This window comes from Natrix helvetica (genome assembly GCF_964273705.1).
Source record: "Natrix helvetica genome assembly, chromosome: 2".
Taxonomy (NCBI): Eukaryota; Metazoa; Chordata; class Lepidosauria; order Squamata; family Natricidae; genus Natrix; species Natrix helvetica.
In genome coordinates this window covers 102,080,379-102,107,844 of record NC_138552.1, presented here as the reverse complement: position 1 = coordinate 102,107,844, position 27,466 = coordinate 102,080,379, and the positions used below count along the sequence as shown (strand labels likewise).

The window sequence follows — 27,466 nt, the reverse complement described above, 5'->3', positions numbered from 1 at the left end:
ATTGTCAACCCAAGATAAGAAGGTTTGCAATTCCATTTATAACAGAATGTTCTTAATGAGGATTAAAATTAAATGATCAGTCACAATTGTATTTATAGAAATATTTCAGACTGATCATCTAGGAGTAACTCGTAGAGGAATTAAAATTTGACAGTTTCTCTATTTGTTGGGTTTTCTTTACAGGAACAACAATCGTGGGCTTCTACAAAATCCGTGCTGTGGATTACTGGGGCAGGCCAGGTCCATTTTCTGTACCTATGTTCTACAGAGAACCATCTTAAAAAGAAGCAAAAAATGTCCATCAGAAGTTATGTAGGCTGGTATATCAGAAGTTATATATGGATGGCTAAAACTGCAAATTGCAGGTAGCTTTTTATTACAGGAAAACCATAACCCTTAAAAGGATGGTTTTCTTGTTCTTAACAAAATTCTTCCTTTTTTGGCTTAGTTTTCTGTTGTTCTTCCACCAATATTGTGGAGAGGCGCTTCTCTCCCATATCATTTTTAAGCACTCTCCTGGAATTCCATCCCAGAAATTATGAGAACAAAGTAGAACACTGCTCAACTACATTTTCATCCCTATAGTGCCGTAATTGGCAACAAGAACGCCCAGTTATTACCTGGAGTGAAATAATGATAATTTCAAGCTGCAGACTCTCGGTGGCATGAAAACAAGATGGATTTGAAAACCTTCCCTTAAAGCTACCACAAAAGGGTGTGCCATTTAGATTCCCAGCCACAATATCCAGTAGTGGGATTCAAATAATTTAACAACCGGTTCTCTGCCCTAATGATTTCTTCCAACAACCAGTTCACCAAACTGCTTAGAAAGTTAACAACCGGTCCACCCGAAGTGGTGTGAACTGGCTGAATCCCACCACTGACAATATCATGGTTCAGGGATGCCCATTCTCTCGTCTGTGACCCTGTGCCAGGCTAAGATGTGTTGGGAACCGGGCCGTGCAAGCATCAGGCGAATGCACAAAGCTACATTCGTGCAAGCGGTATGTGTGAGAAACTATCCGTTTCCCTTCCCCTTCTACCGCCACCACTGCCAGTCCACAGAACTGGAAAAGTTGGGATCATGGTGGGTTCATAGAGAACATGAGCCCTCATTCCCATAATCCAGTTAAAGAAGAAGAAGATCCCCCTTCTTGAGCTTCTACCCAAGCTTGGAATAAGGCAGCTTTCTCTGCCTCAATCCACTTCATTCTTTTCTTCAAACTTGGCATCATTCAAACATATCACACCCTCACTTTTTTTTACAGCATCAGGAAGGAGGTAGAAGGAAGCCTCCTTCCAAAGAGTAGAAGGCAGCAGAAGCTATAAACAGTCCAGCTTGAATACTTGTGTAAGGAGAAACATCCATGTGAAGCTTGTTTTAAACAAGGATAATTTTAACACAGGGATTGTATTTTCAATAAATACATATTTACCTGAAAAAGCATTTACTTAGAGATGGGTGAGGTAACATATTCCGATTTTCCTGTCAGAATATTTAAGAATGCCTTCCTAGAAAATGTATGCCTTTCCAATAAATAAGGTATGTCCAAAAAAAGTCAAGATAGGGATTACAATAATGCGATCAAAGCACCTCTTTTGCACATACATTGCAGAGCTTTGATTGCACTGTAATCATTATCTTGATTTTTTTTATCATGCCCTGCCATCTTGGGTTTTTGACCACACCTGTGAATGTCCTTGAATTGTACTCAGCACTGTCAGCTTTATAGCTTAGGGATCTTCAACTAGGGCTAAAACTATGAGTAGCACTGTGTTGAGACATAAGCAAGGTGAGAAGTTTGAATCAGGCAATCTCAATTCAAATATCATCCCAGTTACTAACCTACTAGTTTTTCTTAAGTGGCCCACTGCCAAATGGGATTGTAAAGATTGCCAATTCTTTTTTAAAAATGAGAAAAAAATACTACTTTTTTGTCATGTTGGGGAACAAAAGAAAGAGACCAGAATTAAAGGCATCAGAGTCCAACAGAGATTTAGATAGAACTTATATTTGAATATGTTAAGAGGAAATGATGGTGCTGAATTTGTTTGCACATGCCCAAGCATACAAGGTTTGAAAGTTCAAAAATAACCTTTGCCTTCCTTAGCAAAAAGGTCTTTTATTTTTATTGTAGGAATTCAAATGTTCAGCTTTGATACTAAATGTAAATTTTACTTAAATAAAGATTTTCTGTAAAAAAGCAAACTTGCACATATGCCTATATGGGAGTAATTGGGGATTTGCATGACCTAGGCACATTTTAGTTGTGGAAGTTATATCATCTAATTCTACTTCAGGCACGCTTGTTAGGCACAAAGCTTCAACCCGTTCCTGCAGTGACAAGTACACAAATCTTGTATTTTATATCAGCATCCTTGCAAGCATGAAATGTTCAAGGAAGTATCTAACAGGAAAGTGGAGGTTTCTGTACAACCACAAACAACTACAAGTTATTTGTTCGTAGGAGTGCAGTACTTTCCATTGCTTCTCAGGCAGCCTCAGAATTTGATGAATACAAAATAATAACAGTTTGCATATCTGAAACTCTCATCACTGGTTAAATAAGCCAACGCATCCGCTTCACATCCTCATGTATGAGTACAAGCCCGGTGGTTTTCATTGGAGAACAGATCATATGTTTAGGTCAGGGGTGTCAAACTTGTGTCAGCACGGAGTTGTCATGTGACATATTGCACTTTTTTTGCTAAACTGGGCATGGGCGTGGCCAGTGCGTGACGCATTTGGGCACATGTGCCGTTAGTTTGACACCCCTGGTTTAGGGGATGGTCATTAAATAATTAACAATTCCATAAGGGTGCTACAGGTTGAACATTATGAAAACCTACCCCAATGATCTGAATATCTGAGTCTTCCCCTTCTCTGATATGGAAGATTTGGTGTTTTTCTCATCTTGCCTATCCATGCTAAGCAAGCTAGCTTATGACTATTAATATTGTTTTAAAATGTCTCCAGAAGCTACAGTTGTAAATTTAGACAGAAGGGAAAAGAAGACATTTTGGTTAACAAGAATGGTTAGATGGTGTGACTGACGTGATGGGCGTGAATTTGGGCGGACTTGGGGAGTTACTGGAGGATGGGGGGAGGCTGGCGTGCTATGGTCCATGGGGTCGCGAAGAGCCAGATATGATTTAGCGACTGAATAACAACAAAAATTGACAAGAAAGGTTCATAATGAGGTTTATTCATTTAAATGGATTCTTATCCTTATTCATACCAATGCTTATTCTCACATAGTTATAAATTACATTGCAGCATTAGAAAGACCATTCTTGTCACCGTTTTGTCCATACTTCCAAGACATTATACCAATAGGAATTGAAGAAAATGTTGCAAGGAATAAAGAGGAGGGGGAACTGCCTAATCTAAATAAGCTGTGCTTTGACATCACCCATAAACTATGCCCTGCATACGTAGAAGGTAAAATGGTTAATCAGTCGTCAACAGAGGGTTTTGGAAATGGTAATAGGGAAAATGTACCTTTAAGGATCTTTAAGCATGAGCTAATGAATGAATGCAATGCCCCTTCTGTCCAACATCCAAAAACAAAAACCTCCATAGTTCAAACTTATAAATTAAATGTCTCCTTTGTGGAGCATAATTTCCGAATCCTACTGAGAAATTTGGAATGAGCCACCATACCAGATAATTTGCTAAATAATTAGACACGCGCAATAAGGAGTAAAGCTGAAGCCAGGATCAAAGAACCACCAATTGCTCAGGAAAACGTCATCTCTTGAATAAAACACTCAAATAAGAAAGCCACACTGTTCTCTTTCCTTGGTAAGCAGATACAGTAGATGGTCTGCAGGATCTTTATTGAGGAGCTTCCTCAATTCTATACTTCTAGCAAACGCTGGCAACAGCAAATTGGAGATTCTCCATTTTGGATGGAACTACACAAAGAATAGCGGAGGGCCCATAAAAAGGCCCCCTTTGCAATCTCTAGGTTAATGTGAACTACAATTTTCAAATAGTTTGTCCTTCCATACATAACTGACAATGTAACCATATATTGTCCTTCCTTACATAACTCTGGTATAAACCAAAGGTGTTTTCAAAAGGCAACTGCTTTCTTGTTTTGTTCAACAACAACAAAAAATATCCAGTTGCCTTTTAAGGAAAGCATCTTTGGGACAACCATGATTTTAGACAACTGAGAATTTCCATACACATCTTGTGTATAACTGATGCTTCTCTATTTAATAAGTCAAGAGATAGAATTAATGCAGGAGAGGGAAAACTTGGCATAGGATTTTGAGAAACTTTGTAGTAGGAAAATTACATTCATAAGGCCTGTATCTTTTGCTGAAGGATTCAGTGCCATATCAGGTGAATATTGCCCAAGAAAGGTTAAATTAAAATTAAAAGATAATTGAAAAAGGTGTAGTTTTTAAACAGATGCATCAGTTTATGAAAGAGTTTGAGAAGTAATGTGCTGTATCCTTGAGCCAGTTTTCTTTCAAAAATCTAAATACTAGAAATCAGAACTTAAATGTGCTTTGAAAAAAATGAAAGAATTTGTGAGGAACATGTTTGAGATGTCAACATTAGGCCTTTGACTTCATCTCTGGACTGGAGGAGTTTCGGTTTAACAAGCCCCTGTGGAGACAAACAAAATAAACACCCTTTAGTTCCTGTAATGTAAACAAAAAGTTGCTCAGATCATTTATTTACTTATTTCTATACATGGCAATTCCACAAGGCATTTTTTTTACATTCCTTACTTATAGGAGAATCAATAAATACTACAGTTGGAGTTCAGGCCATAAAATTAACTGGCAATAGTACAATTTTAATTCTGAGGCAGATTTAGTTTGTTTAAGGGATTCATTGCTAGAAAAGATGACTGCAATCTCAAACTTGAGACAGCTTTTTTAAAAATTCATAATTGCGGTTGAACTAAATGTGGAAGGCTTTCTATATGTAGTCTTCGCAGAAGCATTTTGATCATCTGTTGTTGGAGTCCTTGGCTAAATCATCATGCTGTGGTGTGGTTTATTTAACCATAATTTATTAAACCACAATTTCTTAGATCTTATGGTTTATTAAGGTTCACACAACATGCTGAGCCAAACCAATTACAATACAATACAATTAAACTCTATTATGAGGAGTCCTTGTTGCTCTCTGAACTAGATTGTTGTCTTTCAGATGTTTCATTACCCAACATTAACATTATCAGTGCTAACATTATGGTTTGGTGCAGTGTATGAACCAGATCACTATCCTGAATTGTACTGATCATGCGCCAGGAATTCTCATGATCTTAGAATCTGAGGCCAGGACTAAAATTGCCTAGACTGAAACAATCTTCCCACATTCTTCCTTTTCATAGACAATATCAAATTTGGTCTTCTGATAGATCAGTGCCTCCTGTTTGCCCCAAAGAAGTCAAATTTATGGCTGGAGCCATTAGGCCTTTCCACATACCTGACTGTAGCACCGGCTGGAACATGCCGGTCATGCAGATTTCCTCCTGCTTCTGCTGCACAATTTTCTGAATGGCAGGAGAAAGGCCCCGAGGGTTGCGGGAGAAAACAATGGCATAGCCATCATCACAGGACCCATCCTCTTTCAGAGTGCGGCAGGCATAAGTGATGGCATAGTTATCGTAATCTGTGTCAATCACCCAGTAATTATCACCTGGAATACAAAACCGAGTGCACCTAATGAGTTCTGATAACTATTGATCGTGTCAGAAATGAAAGGGTCAGTATTAATTCATGGACCCCGTGTCCTTCCTGCATGTTTTTTGTTCACACACACAAAAAAACCATTCAGAATTTTGAAAAATCTTCCTGAGAGTGTAGGGCAGGGGTGTCAAACTTGATTTCATTGAAGATCGCATCAGGGTTGTGTTTGACCTCGGGGGACCAAGTGTGCATAGCCAGCTCAATGTCCTGCAGCCTGCGTATGGTCCTCCTGGGCTCCGTTTTCAGCTATGAAGTTCTGCCGGAGCCCTCTGCCAGCAAAAATTGAGCCCAGGAGGGTTGCGGTCTCCCAAGCTCCATTTTCACTGGCAGAGGGCAGCAGGAGGCCGTCATAGCTGAACACAGAGCTTGGGCGGGCCACACGCAGCCCTCCTGAGCTTTATTTTTGCTGGCAGAGGGACTGTAGGCCAGTCCTTTGCTGTTTCCAGGTCAGCCCCCCGGGCCAGTTCTAAGCACCCCCATGGGACAGATCCAGCCTATGGGCCTTGAGTTTGACAGCCTTGTTTTAGGGCATAGACCTTGAAAAGACAAAGAGAACAGCTAATCAGGCAGATTTTTCATTTGAGTGATTAATATCTTAATGTCTTCAAATTGTTGCTCACCTTTTTTTTTAACAAAGATAGAAAGCAGTACAAAGGAGAGAGGAAAAAGTAGTAGGGTGACATACATTTTCTTGCCAGAAAATATAACAATGTAGGTTTTTCCACCATTAAAGGTAAAGATTCCCCTTGCACCTATGTGCTAGTCATTCCTGACTCTAGGGGGCGGTGCTCATCTCCGTTTCAAAGCCAAAGAGCCAGCGCTGTCTGAAGACATCTCCGTGGTCATGTGGCCGGCATGACTAAACACCGAAGTCGCATGGAACGCTGTGACCTTCTCACCAAAGGTGGTTCCTATTTTTCTACTTGCAGTTTTACATGCTTTCAAATGGCTAGGTTGGCAGAAGCTGGGACAAGTAACGGGAACTCACTCCATTATGCAGCGCTAGGGATTCGAACCGCCAAACTGCCGACCTTTCTGATCAACAAGCTCAGCATCTGAGCCACTGCGTCCCTCAATTTCCACCATTACTAAGATGTTTTTCAAGTTATGATGCCTGCCATTTGAAATACACTCTAAAGCAGGGTTTCCTAACCTTGACAGCTTTAAGATATATTTCAACTTCCAGAATTCCCCATCTGGCTGGGGAATTTTGGGAATTAAAATTCACATGTCTTAAAATTGCCAATCTTTGGAAACCTCTTAATTTGAACTGCCACATCACCAAGTTTCATTCTTAGTGGATTGTGTGACTTTGCTTAGAATTTAAACTGAATTTATTTTAGAATGTTCTTCTGGCATTACAGGAAGGAATTGGGCAGTTTTTTAGAATTAGGACATACTTTTCATTCTCACTGAAGCCATCTTGAATATTTTTTAATACAACTGTGAGTCATATAATCAATAATAAATAGAGGGATATGCATACAAAGGACTAGGTTATTGTCAAAAAGACTGCAAACAGTCAAATGGATATACGTTTGTGGAGATTATCAGTCATCCAAGTCATAGTTGTCTCAAAAGTGCTTCTTCAAAAGGTAACTTTTGAAGTTTTAAGGAAGAAGAACCTCAAGGAAAAAAATAGTCCAGTTTCCTTTTGAAAACAGCACTTTGGAGTGTCATAGTTTTTCCTATACATTCTTGGCCATAAATGTACAGGAAAAGCAAAACAAATATGGCTGGAAAGAAGTAGAGTAGAGGTGCCTAAAATTATGCACAACATGATGAAAGTAAATAGAACTGCCTCTTCCTCTTTCATTCTGGAGTCATCTAATGAAACTAGTCAGCAATTCAGAACTTCTCATTTTCTTCGATGCAACACGTAATTGAAGAATTCTCTACCAGAAGATGAAATAGTCATTAAATATATGATATATCCGGGATAGCGAACCTATGGCACGACTTGCATTTTTACGTGCTTTCAAACTGCTAGGTTGGCAGAGCTGAGACAAGTAACGGGAGCTCACTTCATTACACGGCGCTAGGGATTCAAACCGCTGAACTGCCGACCTTGTGATTGATAAGCTTAGCGTTTTAGCCAGTGAGCCAGTGCATCACTATATCTTCCTTACTTTATATTAATTTGTGTTAGTTTTTAACTTCACTTTAAAAAGTTTTAATAATATATATTTTTTAAATGTAGGCAGGAAAATGATGTTGCCCTCATGCTCTGCTTAAAAACTAGGGGAGGGGGGAACTGACCTCCACTTGACAAATAGCTTGCCAGCCCTTGATAATTCATGAACATCTTGGCTGGTGTAGTGGGATCAGGTACTGAATACTGAGCCGCCATATCAGCACAGACCATCCAGAATCTAAAACAGAAAGATATTGAAATTAATTTTAATTTTTTTCTTATGTAACTGACATTTTTCTCTTTTGCCTGGAATATACAGTGCTTTCATCCTGTTCTGATTTCGGTATTATACTATTTATTACATTAAATACCTATGGGCTAGGGAATTCTGGGAGTTGAAGTCCACACATCTTAAACTTGCTGAGATTTCGAAACACTGGTTTACTAAGATGATAGCTCAAAGCCATACCATGCCATGCCAAGTGCAATCTGCTTGTCTCTGCATTAGTTTTTTTTTCCTTTTTGTTCATGCAATATGTACAACAAACCTAGGGTCTGCATTTCCACAAAAATGCTAAATTTTGTATTTTTTGAAATTTGGTAGGGATTTTTGTGGCTTAGTTAGTATGATGCATAAACCTAAGTCATTCTGTGATTTTTCTGTTTTGTTGTATTGTGTAAATTCAGAAACCACTGAAATGAATCAGTGCAGTGGTTAAATTAGTTACGTGGTGGTTGAATGAATCTGACTTCCCTGCTGACTTTGCTTGCCAGAAAGTTGCAAAAGGGGATCACATGACCCTCCCTGGAACCATCATAAATATGAGACAGTTGCCAAGCATCTTAATTCTGATCATGTGACCAGGGGGGTGCTGCAGCGGTGTGAAAAATGGTTCATAAGTTACTTTGGGGGGGGGCATTTTAATTTTGAATGAGCACTAAATGAACTCTTGTAAGTTGATAATTATGTGCATTAGTGACAACAGACAACTGAATTGATGCACACTAATCACTGCTAGACAATCTAAGCATATAATGTAATTTTCAGCAATGGCAACTTGATGCCCTCTATATCCTTTGGATTATCCAATTCCCAACATTGTTGATGGTTAACTCTGCAGTTTAAGACTTTGATAACCAAATCGTCTGTCAGACTCATTTTACTTATTTGCAGCCTTCACAATGCCTGACTTCTCACATCATGTGGTTAAAGCACCAAGCGGAAAACAGGAAACCCATTCTCCTCTGAGGCGTAAAAAAAGCCTGCTGGGTGACTTTTGAGCCAGTCACTCTCTCTCCACCCAATTCACCTTGCAGGGTTCTTATTGTGGGAAAAATAGAAGGAAGGAATACTGGGAATACTTGAGTGAGTTATAAAAAAATAGTAAATGCAGGATAAGAATCCAATGAATGAATAAATAAATAATAACATAGGTTACTTAACCTAAAAACTGCGGTGGCGCAGTGGTTAGAATGCAGTATTGCAGGCTACTTCTACTGACTGCTGGCTGCCAGCAGTTTGGCAGTTTGAGTCTCACAGCTCAAGCTTGACTCAGCCGTCCATCCTTCCGAGGTCGATAAAATGAGGACCTAGATTGTTGGGGGCAATAGACTGACTCTCTAAACCACCCAGAGAGGGCTGTAAAACACTGCGATATGTGGTATATAAATCTAAGTGCTATTGCTATTGCTTGGCCTGATCTTGCTGGGTGAAACAGGTCATTGTGATTTGTGAGTCTTGGGTTACATTTGTAAAAAAACTCAGATTTATTCAATGAACCATGGCGATATAAGCCAAGGCTTCCACTTTGTGACTTCCACATTAGAGTCGCTGGGCATCTTGATCACAAAAATGTAGTCCTACATAAAATGAACAAGTGCCTAATGACACAGAAATGCTAGTTACACATATGCAGCTGCAGCTTACCCAAAAAGCTGCATCCTGCCTTTGGAAGATGCAGTCATAGTCCCATCCTCCTCAATGGTGTATTCAGCTGAGATATTATCCTGTAGAAACAATCCTTCTGGGTCCTTCTTGGCCAGAGCATACCATTTACCTGCATACTAAAATACAAAAAAATAATAGTTAAGGTTACAAGGACAGTGAGTACATCTTCACAATGAACACTGCACAAGAGATGACTACAAGTTAAAGTAACTGGATCTGATGGAGAGATGGAGAAACTCTTGCAAACTGATTCCCTACGTGTCCTTAATTTAAATACAGGTCTTAAACCATTGTCTAATTTGGATACAGTGAAACCACCTCCTGAATCTGTCTAAATAGTTGGAAGCTTGGTCTAGTGATTAAGGTGCTAGGCTAGAAACCAGGAGGCTGAATTCCACTCCCACCTCAGCATAGAAGCTAGTTGGGTGATTGTGGGCCAGTTCTTCTCTCAGCCCAAGTCACCTCCCAGGATTGTTGTTGTTGTTGGGGACAATAGGAGGAGGGAAGGATATTAGGTTTGTTCACTGCCTTGAGTTATTTGGCACAAGAAACCATTGGTTGCCCTCCAACACCATTGGATGACATTACATCTCACTGCTTTAGCAGAGTAAGGAAGATACTCAGAGATGATTCACACCCTGGTCAGTGTCTCTTCGCACTTCTACGAAGACATCAAAGCATAGCCAGCCAAACAAATAGGTTTAAAAATAATTTCTATCCTTGGGCTGTCAGACTCTTAAACACAACCACAATCATTCCACGCACACGTGGAAACGTATGATTAGTTTTTTCTTTTTCTTTCTTTTTTCTTTTCCTAATTACTTGCATAAGGATTATTCTTCATACTATTTATGTTGTTTGTATTTTTGTCATGGATTGCACCAGTGAGGCCAAAACCAATTTCGTTGTATACATGATGTACAATGACAATAAAGGCTCTACTATACTGTATGTATAAAAACATATACAAAGGCATGATATAAGTAAATAAATAGAGATTAATGAATGCTGAAAGCTATTCAAACAGAAGAATGAAGTAATAATTTATTTCTTATTTTAAAAGTGGTCATTAACAGTGAAAATAACCACTTTTTATGGTTGAATAGCTTGTGAGAGCAATACTAGGTAGCTATTTGCAAGACGACACATTCAATTGCACATTAAGAAAATCCTTGATGCAAAGGACCAATTAATAATGGAACCAAACTGTTGAAAAAATACAATTCTTGTTTTTCTCATGGGAGGCCATCCAGCATAGGCTGAATTGGGAAATTTGTGCCCTTATAGATTTATTGAATTATGTTTCCCATCATCCCTCACTATTGGCATATGGGTTGGGGCTGCTGAGAGTACAATTCAGCAAGAACTGGACAGGCACAGGTTAATCAATCTGTCATTTATCTACGTGAGAAACTCTGTCCCAGTGTTTTGGATTCAATGGCCCAAAGCCCCCTGTCTACCTCTCTGGTTCTGCCTGGAAGAGCCTCTGAGTTAACAGCAGGGGTGAAATCCAGCAGGTTCTAACAGGTTCTGGAGAACCGGTAGCGGAATTTTTGAATAGTTCGGAGAACCTGCAAATGCCACCTCTGGCTGGCCCCAGAGTGGGGTGGGAATGGGGATTTTGCAGTATCCTTCCCCTGCCACGCCCACCAAGCCACACCATGCCCACCAAGCCACACCCACAGAATTTCACCACTGGTTAACAGCCACTATACAATACAATGGCAGAGTTGGAAGGGACCTTGGAGGTCTTCTAGTCCAACCCCCTGCCTAGGCAGGAGACCCTATACTGTTTCAGACAAATGGCTATCCAACATCTTCTTAAAGACTTCCAGTGTTGGGGCATTCACAACTTCTGGAGGCAAGCTGTTCCTCTGATTAATTGTTCTGACTGTCAGGAAGTTTCTCCTCAGTTCTAAGTTGCTTCTCTCCTTGATTAGTTTCCACCCATTGCTTCTTGTTCTACCCTCAGGTGCCCTGGAGAATAGTTCGACTCCCTCTTCTTTGTGGGCTAGGAAATTAAATTGAGTCAGGCATACTTAAAACTTAAATAGGAACCAACAAGAAATATAAAGAGTGTGGAATAGACTGGGAAGCTCATCTGGGTCCAAGCTAACTGCGGAACTATCTCCCCCCCCACCCACCCCAGGACAAGCCTGCAGAAAAATCATGTTGTGGACCTCATCAGTCAAGGAATTTTGACTGATAGGATCCAAGAGAAGAGCCTTTGGGGCCATGGTTCCTGCCCTTTGTAACATTGTATACCACACCACACGCCCCAAGGTGAGATCCATACCCACCATTCTGACCTTCTGTAAGGGCCTGAAGACCCACCAGTTGGCCTGGAGCCCCAATAGAGGCACGTTACACTTGACAGATTAAGAGAAAGACTCCTACCTCTCCCCATGTGCATCACACTCCCTTCCTGCCCAACCTTTAATTGTCAATTATTATTGCTATTTATTGCGCAGTGATTGTAAGCCCGCCAGAGTTGCCTTTAGGCGAGATGGGCAGCACAAAAATCATGATGGAACGGAGTGGAGTGGAATGGAGGGAAGGGGATGAATGTGTGAACGAGTGAGTGAGTGAATGAATAAATGAATGAATGAATGAAAAGTGTTAAAAAACAACACAACCAAACAATCAAGAGAAAGCAATGTGATACTGATCTCATATTATTGTCAAAAAAACCATTATGAACCTGACTGTTATGAAATCAGCAAGAGTAGAGCTGGATTTGAAGGAGGTTTTAGCTTGATTTACCTGCCTTGGTGATAACTCTCTTTCCTAAGTTAGGGGGATGAAATAGATACAGCAGTCCATTCCCCCCATCCCATACACCAGGGGTGTCCAAACTTGGGAACTTTAAGACTTGTGGACTTCAACTCCCAGAATTCCCCAGCTGGGGAATTCTGGGAGTTGAAGTCCACAAGTCTTAAAGTTCCCAAGTTTGGACACCCCTGCCATACACTGTACAGTATACATATCCTCTAAGCCAAAACTATAAAACAAAGAGGAATAAGACTGATTTGCAAGTAGATTCCCACGAGCACAGTAAGTTGAGATTTAAAAAAAAAAGAATCAAAACGCTGACTCTGGTAAGACTAACACATTTTAGAAACCAAGTTTGGTTTGTGTGCAGAAAGTTATGTGGACTTCAACTAATGACTTTACTTTAATCCACATGCTCTTTGCCCTTGATATTAGTTCATAGTTACCCGTTTGGAGTCAAAGTCTTCCTTCACAGTGAATGAGTCCACCACACATGAAGTCTGTCCCATGCATTCATTAATCATGAAGATCAGGGTCATCAGGAGGGTGTAGTGATTGTATTTCATTCTGTAAAGCAACACAATGGAGCCCAGATTAAAAAGACATCTCTATCTACCATAATGCCTTGCTTTTATTTACTTGGTTACCGGCATTCGTCTTCTAGTACTTAACTTCAAAGATTCTTCCCTCACTTTGAGTTCAAAGTCAGGGCATATATTACTACAGGTAAGCTCTGCGAGATATTGCCACAAACGGGTAAACTGGAGTTGAACTGAGGTCAAGTCGCAGAACAAGGTGAGCACTAAGCAACTCAAAAGGCCAAATAATTAGATGGCTTGTTCCTAACTTCATGTACACCACATTATTGTTTGCTTGTTCGGTATTTTGTAAAAACAAAAGTCACCTCAATTGATAAAATGCAGGAGAGTTGTCGAAGAACCATCTCGCTCTTCACAATTTTTAAAAAGTGACAAGTGACGGGACGGGAACAAGAAGGCATGTTACTACTGCAGCGAAATCTCTTCGGCGGTGTTTCTCAATCTTAGCATCATTATGACATGTGCACTTCAACTCCCACAATTCCCCAGTCAGCCATGTTGGCTGAAGAAATCTGAGAGTTGAAGTCCACATATCTTAAACTGGGGAGATTAAGAAATGCTACTGTATGTGGAATGGGAAGAGTTAAGACAGGGGTATCAAACTCAATTTCATTGAGGGCCGCATCAGGGGGCGCGCGGGGGGCCAGCTCAACATCACTTATATCGGGGGGCACCTGTGCAGACCCAAGTGCTCTGCCAGTGAAAATGGAGCTCGGGAGGGCTGCCTGCGGCCCACCCGAATTGTGTTTTCACTGGCAGAGGCACCGCAGGCTGGTCCTTCGGTGTTTCCAGAACAGCTCTGCAGGCCACATCTAAGCACCCCGTGGGCTGGATCTGGCCCCTGGGCTTTGAGTTTGACACCCCTGAGTTAAGAGGTTGAAGTTTCTTCCAGTAGGAATGGTTTGCTCACAAACTTCAAACTTACAATGGAAAACTAGGCCCTCTGCATCTTAGCATGCACCACAACAGCAACACAACCATGGACGCACAAAAGCAAAAGCAGGTGGAGCCAGAGCAGTGGGAACACCATGTGCAGAGTTGTCCTAGATTTTACTGGGCCAAAATCTGACTTGTCTATATCTAGTGTGACATCTTATACAATACTGTAAGTGAGGAAGGATCATGGAGATGATGTTGAATATCCTTTTTACAAAAGATAAACAATTCTATATAGAATAATTATAAAGATGTAACATCATTGGATGATTTCAGGATGATGTAATAAAATGTCATAATATAAATTTACTTCAAATTTAATATGTCTTATATTGAAAGGATGTAATAATAGCTAGGCTTAATGGATGTTTAATAATTATATCAATCTGTATACAAGTATATTAGATTGATGATACTACCGCGTTTCCCCGAAATTACGACATGTCCTGATAATAAGGCCATGCCATATTTTACCTGTGGGCAAAAATATACGCCCTCCCTCAATAATAAGCCCCCTGGACAACCCCCTCTCCAGCAGGCAGAATGCCACTCACCAACCTAGCAATATCCCCAAGGCGCAAAGCAGCAGGAGCCAGGGGGAGGGGGGCAAAGATGCTCACATTGCTTGATGCCTTTGGGATACTGCTAGGTTGGTGGATGGTGCTGTGCCCAGCTGGAGCAGGGGGTTGCCTGGCAGCTGCTCTCATGAACAGTTGCCCGGCAACCCCCCTTTCTAGCCAGGCAGAGCGCCACTCATCAACCCAGTAATATCCCAAAGGTCCTAAGCCATGTGGCACTCTGCCCAGCTGGAAAGAGAGGTTGCGTGAGCACTTGTTCTGCCTCCAGCTCCCGTGCCTCCCAGCCTCACCATGCCCAGCTCTCCCTGCAAGGCTGGGCCAGGCTGCCATTGCCACAGCCCTGCTGACGCCGCCACCACCATGCTCCGAGCATAACCGGCTTCCAAACTCCGGAGATCCGCTGCTGAGTCTTCCGGCAGCAGCCTCTCTGGAACTACGCTCTATGGTTGTGGGCTGGCTGTTGGAAGACTATTATTTAAATTTAAGGATAATTTTGTTGTAATAAAGGATAAGCAAGGGAGGGGAAGTATATATGTCTAGATGACTCCCTCTAAACAATATTATTTTTAATAAACAATAGGAAGAAAAAAATGCTGTGGAAAGCAGCATCAGCCCTAGAGATCTCTGCATGTTCATGTCAGTCGCAGGAAGCTGGGCCTGTGACAGACGTAAAGAATTAGCACCACCCAGGCTGAGTTCCAGTTAAGCTGATTTATTTCTCATGTCTATACACATGAACAGAGTCAACTAATGGTCAGCACTTAATTAGCACACTAGATAGGAGTTAAGTGGAATTCAAGAGGCGTTGGACTTAGAATGCTGATTCCAGGCTGATTTCTTGCTTAACTCTGCCCTCCGGCTTTCCTTCTTGTTCTCTTACATTCTGCTGTTGCTGTCCCCTCCCCAAACAATCTCTCTAGCTCAGACTTTCAAAACATTTTGGGAGGGTTGCCCTTGGCTTTTAAAGGCATATTATGACAACCACAATAAAAGCAAAACAAAAGGCAAAGTCAGCACAAAATTATGACTGTGAGATGGACAAATGCAACTTTTAATATAAAGGGAAATTAAAGTGTGGTTGAAGAAAAAAACTATATTAGCTCAATTAATATGATCAATTAATTATTAATTAATTAATTAATAATTCTCTATGTATGTAATAATATCCCCCTGGGGGATATTATGAACATTCTAACCCAGCAGCAACTTTCAGAGGGTATATATACTATGTACCTCCGGTTATTTAGCTCAACTAGATTGCAAGAACTATGGTGAAAATGATTGAGGAGCTATAATGAGAGGGCTATAATTTTGGGGGCTATAATGAGAGAACAAAGAAATGTGAGACCCTATAGGTCATAAGTTGTCCTAAACATACCTCAGACATTCATTATTTCCCCTTGTGTTGGAATACTTCACCTGCACCATTCACCTTCAAACTTTCCATGCATGTATTAAATATGCCTTGGTAGAATAAATCATTTTGCCATTGTCCATCCTCTCTCACACAGCTCCCCCTTTGAATAATTTCACGAGTCATAAAATTATGGAACAATCTTATTCTTTCTTCTGTATCCATTGAAGGTTTTTCTAACCTGGCTTTCCTAAAGCGGCCTGCCACCATCTACCATCCCAGAATCACAATTGTTGAGATTGATGGTTGCTGAAACAGCAGCAGAGAGAATTGCTTGAATGCAAAAGACAGCAGGCTATTATCTCCCCGGTTAATATCTGCTTATGATCACAGATGTCATTTATCTCTTGGGCTTTCTAAAGCAAATTACTCCAGTCTTCACTGGATCTGATTAATTTACACCTGCTTCCAAGTCACCTGTTCCTTTCTCCAAAGTGGTTGTTTCCGACACCTTTGCAGCCTATTCACTCAAAAGACAACTCTGAGATTTTAAAACTCAGTTCATCAATATTCATTGTCTCAAGAGTTAAAACAAAACAGTGAGAAAAGGCCTGTTTCTCAAAAGACCCGTTGAACCACATCACTTCAAACTGATGGAGAGAGATCACTTGATAAAATGCACCATCTTGCAAAATTATTAGCACTGTGCCTCTCAAACTACCAGTTAGTGTATTTTGAATCTAGATCAGGAAGTGCGACATATGGCAATCAACCTTTGGGATGGTCTCTTATAAGTGATTCTCAGAGGGCTCCCTTAAGCTAGATAACACGTAACTTTTCTTGGGTTGCCTCTGACTTTTTGGAATGGTTTATTGAAAATTAGAATAGCAGTACCCTTTGGTTGGCCTTGATCTCTAAGCAAGGTCTGGTTTCTGGTTCTCCTGGTTGCAAAGACTAAATGTGTGTGTTTTCTTGTGTTATGTGATGTTGTGAAGTAACAATTCAGTCTGCCCTGCTGAAAATCTACTTTACGCAATCTGTTGCTTCAAATGATAAAGGGTTTTTTTTAGATTGTAGTTCTCCAACAACTGAAACTTTTCAGAAAGCAAAATGTAAAGTGTCTGTTCAGTTGTTATCTAAACCAGGGGTCTCCAAACTTGACAACTTAAAAACTTGTGGGCTTCAACCCCCAGAATTCCTCTTTGCTGGCTGAGGAATTCTGGGAGTTGAAGTCCACAAGTCTTAATGTTGCTAAGGTTGAAGAGCCCTGATCTAAACTACAACATGTGATTTCATTCTTTAGATGTTACCACCAGTTGTTGTATTACAAAACCCCCCAGCAGAATTTCCATCTAGCCAGTCTTGCAAACATTTAAGACTGCTAAATAATATGAAGTCCTCAGGACCAATGTTTCTCAACTTTGAGATGTCTGGACTTCAACTCCCAGCATTCCTTAGCCAGCATACTGGCTGGGGAATTCTGGGAGTTTGCCTATACAATTTTAAATTGCCAAGGTTGAGAAACACTGGTCTAAAAAGCCCATTCAGCAAAGGTCAAGCTGATGATATCACAGATGGTGGCTTTTTACCTAACCTAATTAACAGCAGAGAATAACTTCTACCTGACCTTAGCTAATCTTGAAAAAGCTAAGCAGGCTCAGAGCTAATTAATAGCTGGATGGGAGACTGCTAGGAAATGTGAGGCCTGTAGGTTAAGAAAATGAAAAAAGATAACTTTGAAGAAAGTAATAGAAAACCACTTTTATAATATGGCTAAGAAACTCCTCTGGATGTGTTCATAAAATCATCATTAGTTGAGCTCAGAAAATGAGCTCAAGTCATCATGATATATATATTTTTTGCATAATAGTTCAGCTCCTTTAATATTTTGCTAAGACAATGTTCTTAAATCTATTGTTCAATAGGAAGAATTCACACACAGCTCTCCCAAAACTCCTGTTGTACACCAGAAATCCTGAATTTATCTGCAATATTTATCTGCTTTTAGAGTGAACTGATTTAAACTGACAAAATCTTTCCTAACAAGGTTTGGCACAGTGACATGCGGTGAGGTTTAGGGCTGGTGAGGCTGGTGATATCATCAAATTATCATCATGAAGGGAGGACTGTGACAACTTTGATCTTTGCAAGCATGCAAGCAAAATACCCCAGGATCACGGTGGCGGGGACAGCAACTCCTTCCGCTGCGCTGCGGAAGAGAGCCACAGGAAGGAGGAGAATGGGACCTCCTGTGCATGTGGTCCCATTCCCCTCCTTCCTGTGGCTCTCTTCCGCAGCGCAGCGGAAGGGGTTGCTGTCCCCGCCACCGTGAACCTGGGATATTTTGCTTGCACGCGCAAGAAAGAGATGAAAGAGAAAAGGGGAGGTTTTTTTTCTTTTCCTGATGAGAGGGGTGAGGCTCTGCCTCCCCTGCCTCCCCTGACTGCACATCACTGGTTTGGCACCTCTATTATCTGCGGAATAGCTGAAAACCTTCATGCGCTAGATATATTTTAGGGCTAGGGCTAACTCATGAAACAAGAAAACAAATCTTTTTTAGGCATCTATCCACGAATCCAGCTATCTGATCTCTGTCTCATGAAAGCAATAAAGGGATAACTCTTTAAGATCACATTGATATCTGATAACAAGAAACATGGCATTTCTCTTAAATAAGCAAAAGAAAACAGGCTTTCTAAACAAACCTTCTGAAAAACCTACCTTGATATCTTGTTGGAGCTTCTGGAATTCATCGCAAATAATTCTTGCTGTTGAAGGACTACAGGTGACTCCCTTGTTCTTGCCTTTAAATAAGGAAGCTTGAAAAGACCCTAATTGGCTATTTATCTTTTGAATCTGAATAAGATGCTTAACTGTGGATTATCCATTATGTAAAAAACATCATCTGTAATCTTTGTACTCAGACTGTCCATCTTCAATTATCAATCAACACATCTTTTACATAACAGAAGAAACCAAACCAACCCCAAAACATCTAGAACCAAAAAACTTTGTCATTTCAGCATTGTGAAATAATCAGCCAGTTAAATGTGCAGAAGTCAATTTTAAAACTGCACCACAAGATCTGTGTTAGTAGTTAAACATACTTTTCCAGCTAAGCCCATTCCCTTTGGCTTTTGCAAAATATTTAGTACCAATGAGACTTTTATAACATTTTAACCCCTTCTTGCCAAAAGCAATACAAAAGCTCTTTGCTCACACATATCTTACTAGCCAAGGACTAATAAATCAAGAAGGTCTTGTCTTTCTCTTCATTATAGTTTATTTTCTATTTTCTACATTTTTTGCTTCTCTTTTGAGCCTTTGCCTTTCTATTCTTTTTTCTTTTAATTTGCATTAGATTTTACTACTCTCATTAAGATCCTGAATAAATGTTTTTTTTTTATTATAATGAATGCAGGTAGTCCTCAACGTATGACCACAGTTGAGCCCAAAATTTATCTTGCTAAGTGAGAAATTTGTCGAGTGACGTTTGCCCCATTTTACGACTTTTCTTTTCACATTGGTTAATGTGCACTGCACATTGAGTCACTGCAGTTGTTAAGTTAGTAATATAGTTGGTAAGTGAATCTGGTTTCCCCATTGACTTTGCTTGTCAGAAAGTTGTAAAAGGGGATCACATGACCCTGGGATCAGAGGTGGTATTCAGCCAGTTTGGACCGGTTCAGGCGAACTGGTAGTGGCGACCTGCTCCCCCGGCTCTATGCCGTCCTATTTAGCCACGTGTTCTAAGCCACGTGCATGTGTGCAAGCCATGTGTGCAAGAAAATTGCATGCATGGAAGGCCGCACACTCACGAAGTGAGTGCACGAGGGCCGAACCGGTGCTAAACGTATGTGAAACCCTCCCCTGCCTTGCAACCTTCATAAGTGTGAGTCAGTTGTCAAGCATCCAAATGTAAATCACATGACCGTGGGGATGCTGTCATGCTTGTAAGTGTGAAAAAATGGTCATAAGTCACTTTTTTCAGTGCTGTTGTAACTTCAAACAGTCACTAAGTGAACGGTTGTAAGTTGAGGACTGCCTGTATAAGAAATTCATTAGAATCCATTTATCTCTGAGAATAGATTATCCTACATTTATAGCTGCAACTGAGATTTATTGTTATTGTAGCCCAAACACATTAAAAAACCAGGTTTATCCATGAGCATTCACTTCAATGATACTTCTTTATAATTGATTATCTTTAGTTAATTATAGAAATGTAATAAATGACTCCTTCTTCTATTCTCCAAAGCTGTTGGAGAAAGGAGATTCAGACATGCTCTTTTTTTAAAAAAACTAGCTGACGTTGCCAGGGTATTTATTTATAGGGGGGAAATAACTGGACCAAATGTAATTTCTAATGTTGGATTTTCCTCCTTACCAGAGGGAGTCCCCCTGTGGGGTATTGTGAAGCCATTACCATGGCAATTCCATTGCGCTGCACAGTAGAAACTATTTTACGGCAGTACAGTAAAAGTCATTTTAAGGCACAAAAGGCTGTATCTTAACAGTACACACACTCCGAGGGGTTTTAGGAGTGTCTTACCCCCACAATATTTGTTTCCAGAGGGTAAGTCATCTGTTTACCAAGTTTGGTTGAAATTGCTCAAGGTGTGTGTATGCTGGAACATATACACACACACAGTCGGTTTTATAAATATAGAAGATTATCCTGCCAACATAATTCTTCCTCTTTCAAATTCTGTACCTAGAATGTAAAAATGGGCTACATAGGACTTTGTTATTCACTGATTATATTCCTTTCACACAGCATCAGATCACAATGGACAACCAAATCCAGGCAATAGTAGGTCAGAAATATGATGGACATTCTAGTCATTCAACAGTTGAGAAAAAAATCTTGATATGAAGGTTTTCTTTGTAATCAAGATTATAGGCATACAGTACTTATGCATTCACTTTTGAGAGCATGAAATTGCTTCAAACATGATCTGAGGATGAGGGAGATAGAGATGGCACTGAAATGACAGTAGAATATTGATTAACCCTAGCAAAATTTACCTACAGATTCATCATTCATACAAAATTAATGTTTCTTTGTCAGGATGTTGCTTAGCTCTTTTGTAGCCTGTGTATGTTTTTAAGGTGGGACAGTGTGAAACAAGAAGTCAAGGGAATCTCAATCCTATCCCACTGCATTTTCTTCACAAAGTGGGTATGATCAAACTGAAATTTGGCTTGCTATATGAAACTGTTGGGGATTTAATATAATGAGAAGATGCCTACAAACAAAGGATGCCTTGTAAAGTTGTCCTTGTGTATAGGATTGACATTGTTTCTTTGGGATGTGGTGGGTCTTCAAATTCTTGATACATCTTTTCAATCAGAAATGATAGTATAGGTGATTATCAGGCTGAGCCAGAAGGAGGAGTCAAGTATGTCATCAGTCTCGAGTTCCTTCATGCTCACAGGAGATCTAAGTCTAGCCGACCTTGAATTCTTATCAACCACCAATTTGATTTGACTGATAGTAGTTCAGATTCTTGTAGAGAAGTTTTAGCATGCAATAAACCTGTACTCATTTGAACTGTTTTGACTGCAGATTTTCTGCACTTGACAGATAGTGGATTAATCTATACACAGCCTCCTAGATACTTCTGTCTTCATTGCTTGCTGTCTGCAAAAGGTTAATAGCAGACAGTCAGCCGCTGTAGTATTTTATTTGATCCTAGCCTTCCTCAAGTGGTCTAAACACTAGGGTCAGAGGCTCACACCATCAGACTTCCAAAATTCTCCAGGGATTGCTTTTTCTTGCTCTTCCCTCCTCTTCACCTCTTGTCTCCAAGGTAGCAAGGTTGAAGAGAGAATTATGTCCTGTAGAGCAGGGTTCCCAACCCCAGGTCCATGGATCGGCACTGGTCCACAGCATGCCAGCAACTAGGCCATGCAAACAAGCAAAGCCCCATTCACAGTATGTAGGCAACACACAAAACTACACACTCTCCTGTCTGTGAAAACAGCTCTCTCCATAGCAGTGGACCCTGGTGCCCAAAAGGTTGGGGGCTGCTACTGTAAAGAGTTATATGGGTTGGATCCAGTGAGAGAGAGAAGAGAATGGGGATAAAGGAGTGGTAGAAGAGAAGAAAAAAACGTATCTTGCGGGCATCTTGCCCAAGAGCACCTAACCTAACCGGTGGCATTTGCTTAATGCAATTGGATGTTCTAAAAAGGATTTGCAAGGGGACAGTCTTGATCTGCAAGGAGAAAAGAAAACACAGGAGCATTGCTAAATGCAAACAGTTGATCCAAATCATTTTCAGTCATTGTGTATTCTGCATCTGATCAGTTAGTTGCGTACCTTACACCTCCTTCCGGGCCATGTCCCCATGGCTCTCCAGAGGGCAATGAAATGCCAGCCTACTCACTCATGGATAAGCTAAGCTGAATATGATAACTCTCTTGAAGCTGGATTTAAATAGCTAAAGAAGTTCACATCCCAGGCAGCCAGTCCTTCAGTCAGGATCAAATACTGCTTCAAATGTGGAAAACAAGGCACATGTCAACAAAAGGTTTTAAGGAGGCCAGTGGAGGCCAGATTTTGGAGTGAGGAAACATGTCATTTGCTAAATTCCCATAGTCTAAAAATGGACAGAGACATTGTCAAAACTGCCTTTTCTGTTTCAATGGGCTTATATGTTATCTCAGGAAATACATGATAGCGCCATTTCTTTGTAAGTTATAGTTAGCTTATAAGTCTCTCAGCAGAAGGGGTGTCCCACCGTGACAACTTTAAGACTTGTGGACTTCAACTCCCAGAATTCCCTAGCCAGCATGTTCTCCCCAAGGAGGGGGTGTTTGGGTCTTAAACTACCAGTCCGTAGAAAAATGGCAATATCCATCTATTTTTATCCAACTTTTAATGGTTCATTGAATTAATGTACTCCTTTCCTTAGATTCATTTTAACTTGGTCTTGGTTTTCATTGCATCCTTTTAATGTTTTAAATGTTCATTGCTATGTTTTATCACTTTCATTTTTAATGGTTGTAAGCTGACTTAAGTGACATATAGACAGAACCACAGGTTAGAAATTCAATAAATAAATGCAGAATAATGACTTGCTATCTTGAAGAGCTGATCTGGGCTGTTAGTTTCAACCATTGAAATCTTTCCTGTTTCCAATTCTTCTCTGAATGTTATTTCTTTCTTGCTTGGCTTTATTGAATTACTGGTTTTATTTACTGCCAATTCAGCCATATCCACAGGGGAAGGGCAAGAGAGGAGGGAAAAAGAATAGGAGAGATAGTAGGCATAAGAAATCAAAAGACAATGATCACGAAAGTAAAAACCTATTTAAACTGCAGTGTCTCTGTATGCTGGTTTGTGTGTTCTCCAACACAACTCTCACAACGCTCCTCTGAACGCACTCACTCTCCCAACGGGGAGCTTGCCTAACAATCATCATCATCATTAAAATAATCCAAACAGAAATAAGTACTAATGTCCAAAGTACAGGGCAATATTAAAATATCCAAGTAGTAACCATGGTTTGTTGTGTAAAAAAGGAGAACAGGGAAGGCTACCAGAATATGCTGCCTCTTGGCCACTGGCAGAAGGATACCTGCTTTTCTGCTTTTCTTAGCAAATAAAGCATGAACTGGTGTCTGTGAATGATGGATGGGATCAGTGTGAGATAGAATGGAGAAGGTACGAAGCTGTGGTGGGATTCAAATTTTTTTTTTACTACCGGTTCTGTGGGTGTGGCTCGGCGGGCGTGGGATGGTTTGGTGGGCGTGGCTTGGTGGGCATGGCAGGGGAAGGATACTGCAAAATCCCCATTTCTTCCCGATCAGCTGGGACTCAGGAGACAGAGAATAGATAGGGCCAGGGCCAGTCAGAGGTGATATTTACCGGTTCTCTGAACTATTCAAAATTTCTGCTACCGGTTCTGCAGAACTGATCAGAACCTACTGAATACCACCTCTGGTATAAAGGTCCAGAGATGGATGGGAAGTGTGGCAACTAGACTTTGGCCTTATCAGCTTACTGCTGTTCCTCAGGCCCAAGAAGGTTTACCATAAGCATAGATATTGATATTATAGTATAGTTACTGTAGGTCATGTGTAACTGACAGGTTGGATGCCAATTTGTGATTTTAATATAGATTTTATCTAGGTTTTTTTTACCTTATTCTAGAATTTTTAACTAGATATTCCTTGAATGTCTTTATTTGTTCTGCTCTCTGGTCCTTGACTGTAATGAACTTTATTTGATTTGAGTAGCATAGCTGTTAAGTGAAACTGGCTTCCCCATTGACTTTGCTTGGCAGAAGGTTGCAACAGCTGATTCTATGACCCAGGACACTCCAACCGTCATAATTACAAACCAGTTGTCAAGCATTCAAATTTTGATCGCATGGTCTTAGGGATGCTGCAATGGTCATAAGTATGAAAAACGGTCATAAGTCACTTTTTTCAGTACCACTGTAACTTCAAATGGTCACTAAATGAATGGCTGTAAATCGAGGACCAGCTGCAGTGGTGGAATTTAATTTTTTTTTTACTGCCGGTTCTGTGGGCATGGTTTTGTGGGCGCGGCACGGCTTTGTGGGTGTGGCAGGGGAAGGTTACTGCAAAATCCCCATTTCCTCCCTATCAGCTGGGACTCGGGAAGCAGAGAATAGATGGGGGCGGGGCCAGTCAGAGGTGGTATTTACTGGTTCTCCAAACTACTCAAAATTTCCTCTACCAGTTCTCCAGAACTGGTCAGAACCTGCTGAATACCACCTCTGACCAGCTGTGTATACTTTTGGTCAATTGGGGATAGATATAATGACATTTACTGTAGATATTCATTCACTGGAAGAACAGTTCAATATTTTCAGAAAGAAGAACAGGAGTTTTATGTAAAATGTGCTCAAGGAAATAACATTCCAGATAACAATATTCTTTGATAAGGCCTATTAATAAGGAGCTGATTTTGGAGATAGGGAGAAAGGAGGCAATATATAAAGTCTTTTACTTAATTATTTGCAAGTATACATTCCCAGAAGTGACTTGATTAACAAGATTTGACAGTCACATCATCAAAGAATAAAGTAAGAAAAAAAGAAGTCATTTAAGGGCTAGTGAGCTTTATCTAAACACCAGTAAATAATTGTGGGACCATAAGACAACTGACACTATTCATGGTGTGCACTGTGAGAAATTATAAAGATATGCATGAAACAAATCATAATAGACTTAATTATCATTCCACTATGATTTGGTTGACCTCAGTGGTCTCATTAGTAATATGATCCCTTTGATATGAAGTGAGCCTTGACAATTACTGAATCCGGTTGTCTCTATCATTTGTCTCCATTATTTGGCATTTGCTTAAGAAGTTAAGACCTTTTTTTACAGAAGCTGTTTAGCAGCTTAATGTTATGAATTGGATTGAGCTTCTTGAAATCCAGATTCAGATCAAACTAGTTCTAGTATTTGAGGGACTGCCATAAAGAAGACCACCTACTGCCACCAGTAGCCTCCCACCGTCCAGTACGATCCCACAGAGTTGGTCTCCTCAGGGTGCCGTCGGCCAGACACTGTCAGTTAGCGACCACCAGGGGGAGAGCCTTCTCTGTGGGAGTGCCTTCCCTCTGGAATGAGCTGCCCCCGGAGCTTCGCATAATCCCTGACCGCCGGTCCTTCCGTCGCGCCCTAAAACGTTGGCTTTTCCAGCAAGCCGGCCTGGCCTGTTAATTTTATCTCATTTTTTTAATGTATTGTCCTGTAAATTGGGTTTGTTTTTTTTGGATATGTATTTAATTTCTTTTTAACTTTCGGGATCTGTGTTTTTTAATGTTGTACGCCACCCTGAGTCCTTTGGGAGAAGGGCGGCATATAAATCCAATAAAACAAACAAACAAAGAAGAGGGGGTCAAATTATTCTACAAAGCACCAGAGGGCAGAAGAAGAAACAAAGGTTGGAAACTAATCAAAGAGAGAAGCAACCTGGAATTAAGGAGAAACTTAAATTTTCTGACAGTGAGGACAATTAACCAGTGGAACAGCTTGCCTTCAGAAATCATGGGTGCGAGACTGGACAGTCGCTTGTCTGAAATAGTGCAGGATCTCCTGCTTGAGCAGTGGGCTAGACTAGAAGACCTCCAAGGTCCCTTCCAGCTCCTATTCTATTCTATTCTATTCTAGTTGAGTTCAGTCCCAGTTTGCTTCAAACTACTGAGGTGGACTCAGTCTTCCATCCTTCCGAGGTTGGTAAAATGTGGACCCAGATTGTTGGGGGTAACATGCTGACAGAAGGAAGGAAGGACTCACTGGGGAAGAGCCTAATGCTGGGAAAGATTGAGGGCAAAAGAAGAAGGGGAGGACAGAGAATGAGGTGGCTGGATGGAGTTTAAATGGACTCTAAAGGAGGATAGAGGACAGGAAGGCCTGGAGGAACATTGTCCATGGGGTTGTGATGGGCTGGACACAGCTTCGCAGCTAACAACAACAACAATAACAAACTTGCTGGCATTGTAAACCACCCAGAAAGTGCTATAAAGCATTATGGGGCAGTATATCTGTCTAAGTGCTACTGTTATTGCTACTGCAGAATTGGCCGAAATTGAATCTCTGCTGTTGCTTGGGATTCAATTTTCTGACTATGATGCGCATACTCCAATTTAATAATCTTGAGCAAAGCTGAGGATTAACATGCCTTGGTCTTCAGTGATTTGTACATCCTAATTTAATTCAGGATTTTCAACATATGCTGGAAGGAGAGATTTTGCTGAGTAAAGTAGCCTTTGAAATTGCAATTGTTGAGTTGTAGTGCCATCTAATGGACTGATGAAGAAACGAAACACTCTGAAACAAGGAAATGTTTTGGTCACATATGAAAAGTGGGCAGGGCCATCAAACACCCCCCCCCCCCATCTAGGCTTTTTTGACACCTTGCAGACACCTGTATGCCTCATTGCCTTTTATCAAGACTTTGTTTTTCCAAGCTAGACATAGCTAGATCCTTGGCCATCTAATATCCCCGACCTCCGGTCCTTCCGACGTGCCCTAAAAAGTTGGCTTTTCCAGCAAGCCGGCCTGGCCTATTAATTTTATCTAATTTTTAAAATGTTAGTGTTATATTAATTCGGTTTGTTTCTTGGATTGTTTCTAATTTTCTTTTAAGTTTTGTAATATGTGTTTTTAATGCTGTACGCTGTCTGAGTCCTTTGGGAGAAGGGCGGCATATAAATCCAATAAAACAAACAATAAAACAAACAATATGCTTTCCTATGGAGACATTCAAAATTGTCAATATTTTTCCAAGAAGGCAACGTATAGAACAGAGATGGTATTCAGCAGATTCTGACCAATTCTGGAGAATTAGTAGCAGAAATTTTGAGTAGTTCGGAGAATCGGGAAATACCACCTCTGACTAGCCCTGTCCCCAACTATTCTCTGCCTACCGAATCCCAG

The 27,466-nt window shown here is 40.6% G+C and overlaps 2 protein-coding genes across 3 annotated transcripts in view; one reads left to right on the top strand and one right to left on the bottom strand.

The window, feature by feature from the left end:
- The window catches only part of IDUA (alpha-L-iduronidase), a 64,008-nt gene extending 61,793 nt beyond the window's left edge, over window positions 1-2,215 (top strand). For both annotated transcript variants that reach the window (XM_081940693.1, XM_081940694.1), the window contains one exon: window positions 184-2,215. In XM_081940693.1, coding sequence (XP_081796819.1) covers window positions 184-281 — 98 coding nt within the window. In that variant the 3' untranslated portion in view covers window positions 282-2,215. The remainder of the gene's footprint in view (window positions 1-183) is intronic.
- Window positions 2,216-4,613: 2,398 nt separating this feature from the next.
- Window positions 4,614-13,138, bottom strand: LOC309387371 (purpurin-like; the record flags this gene model as incomplete). The annotated part of the gene is made up of 5 exons (XM_081943844.1): window positions 4,614-4,624; window positions 5,456-5,668; window positions 7,978-8,090; window positions 9,780-9,916; window positions 13,019-13,138. The coding sequence occupies 5 exons, from the start codon at window positions 13,136-13,138 to the stop codon at window positions 4,614-4,616; spliced, it is 594 nt and encodes a 197-aa protein (XP_081799970.1).
- Between the last annotated feature and the right edge of the window lie 14,328 nt (window positions 13,139-27,466).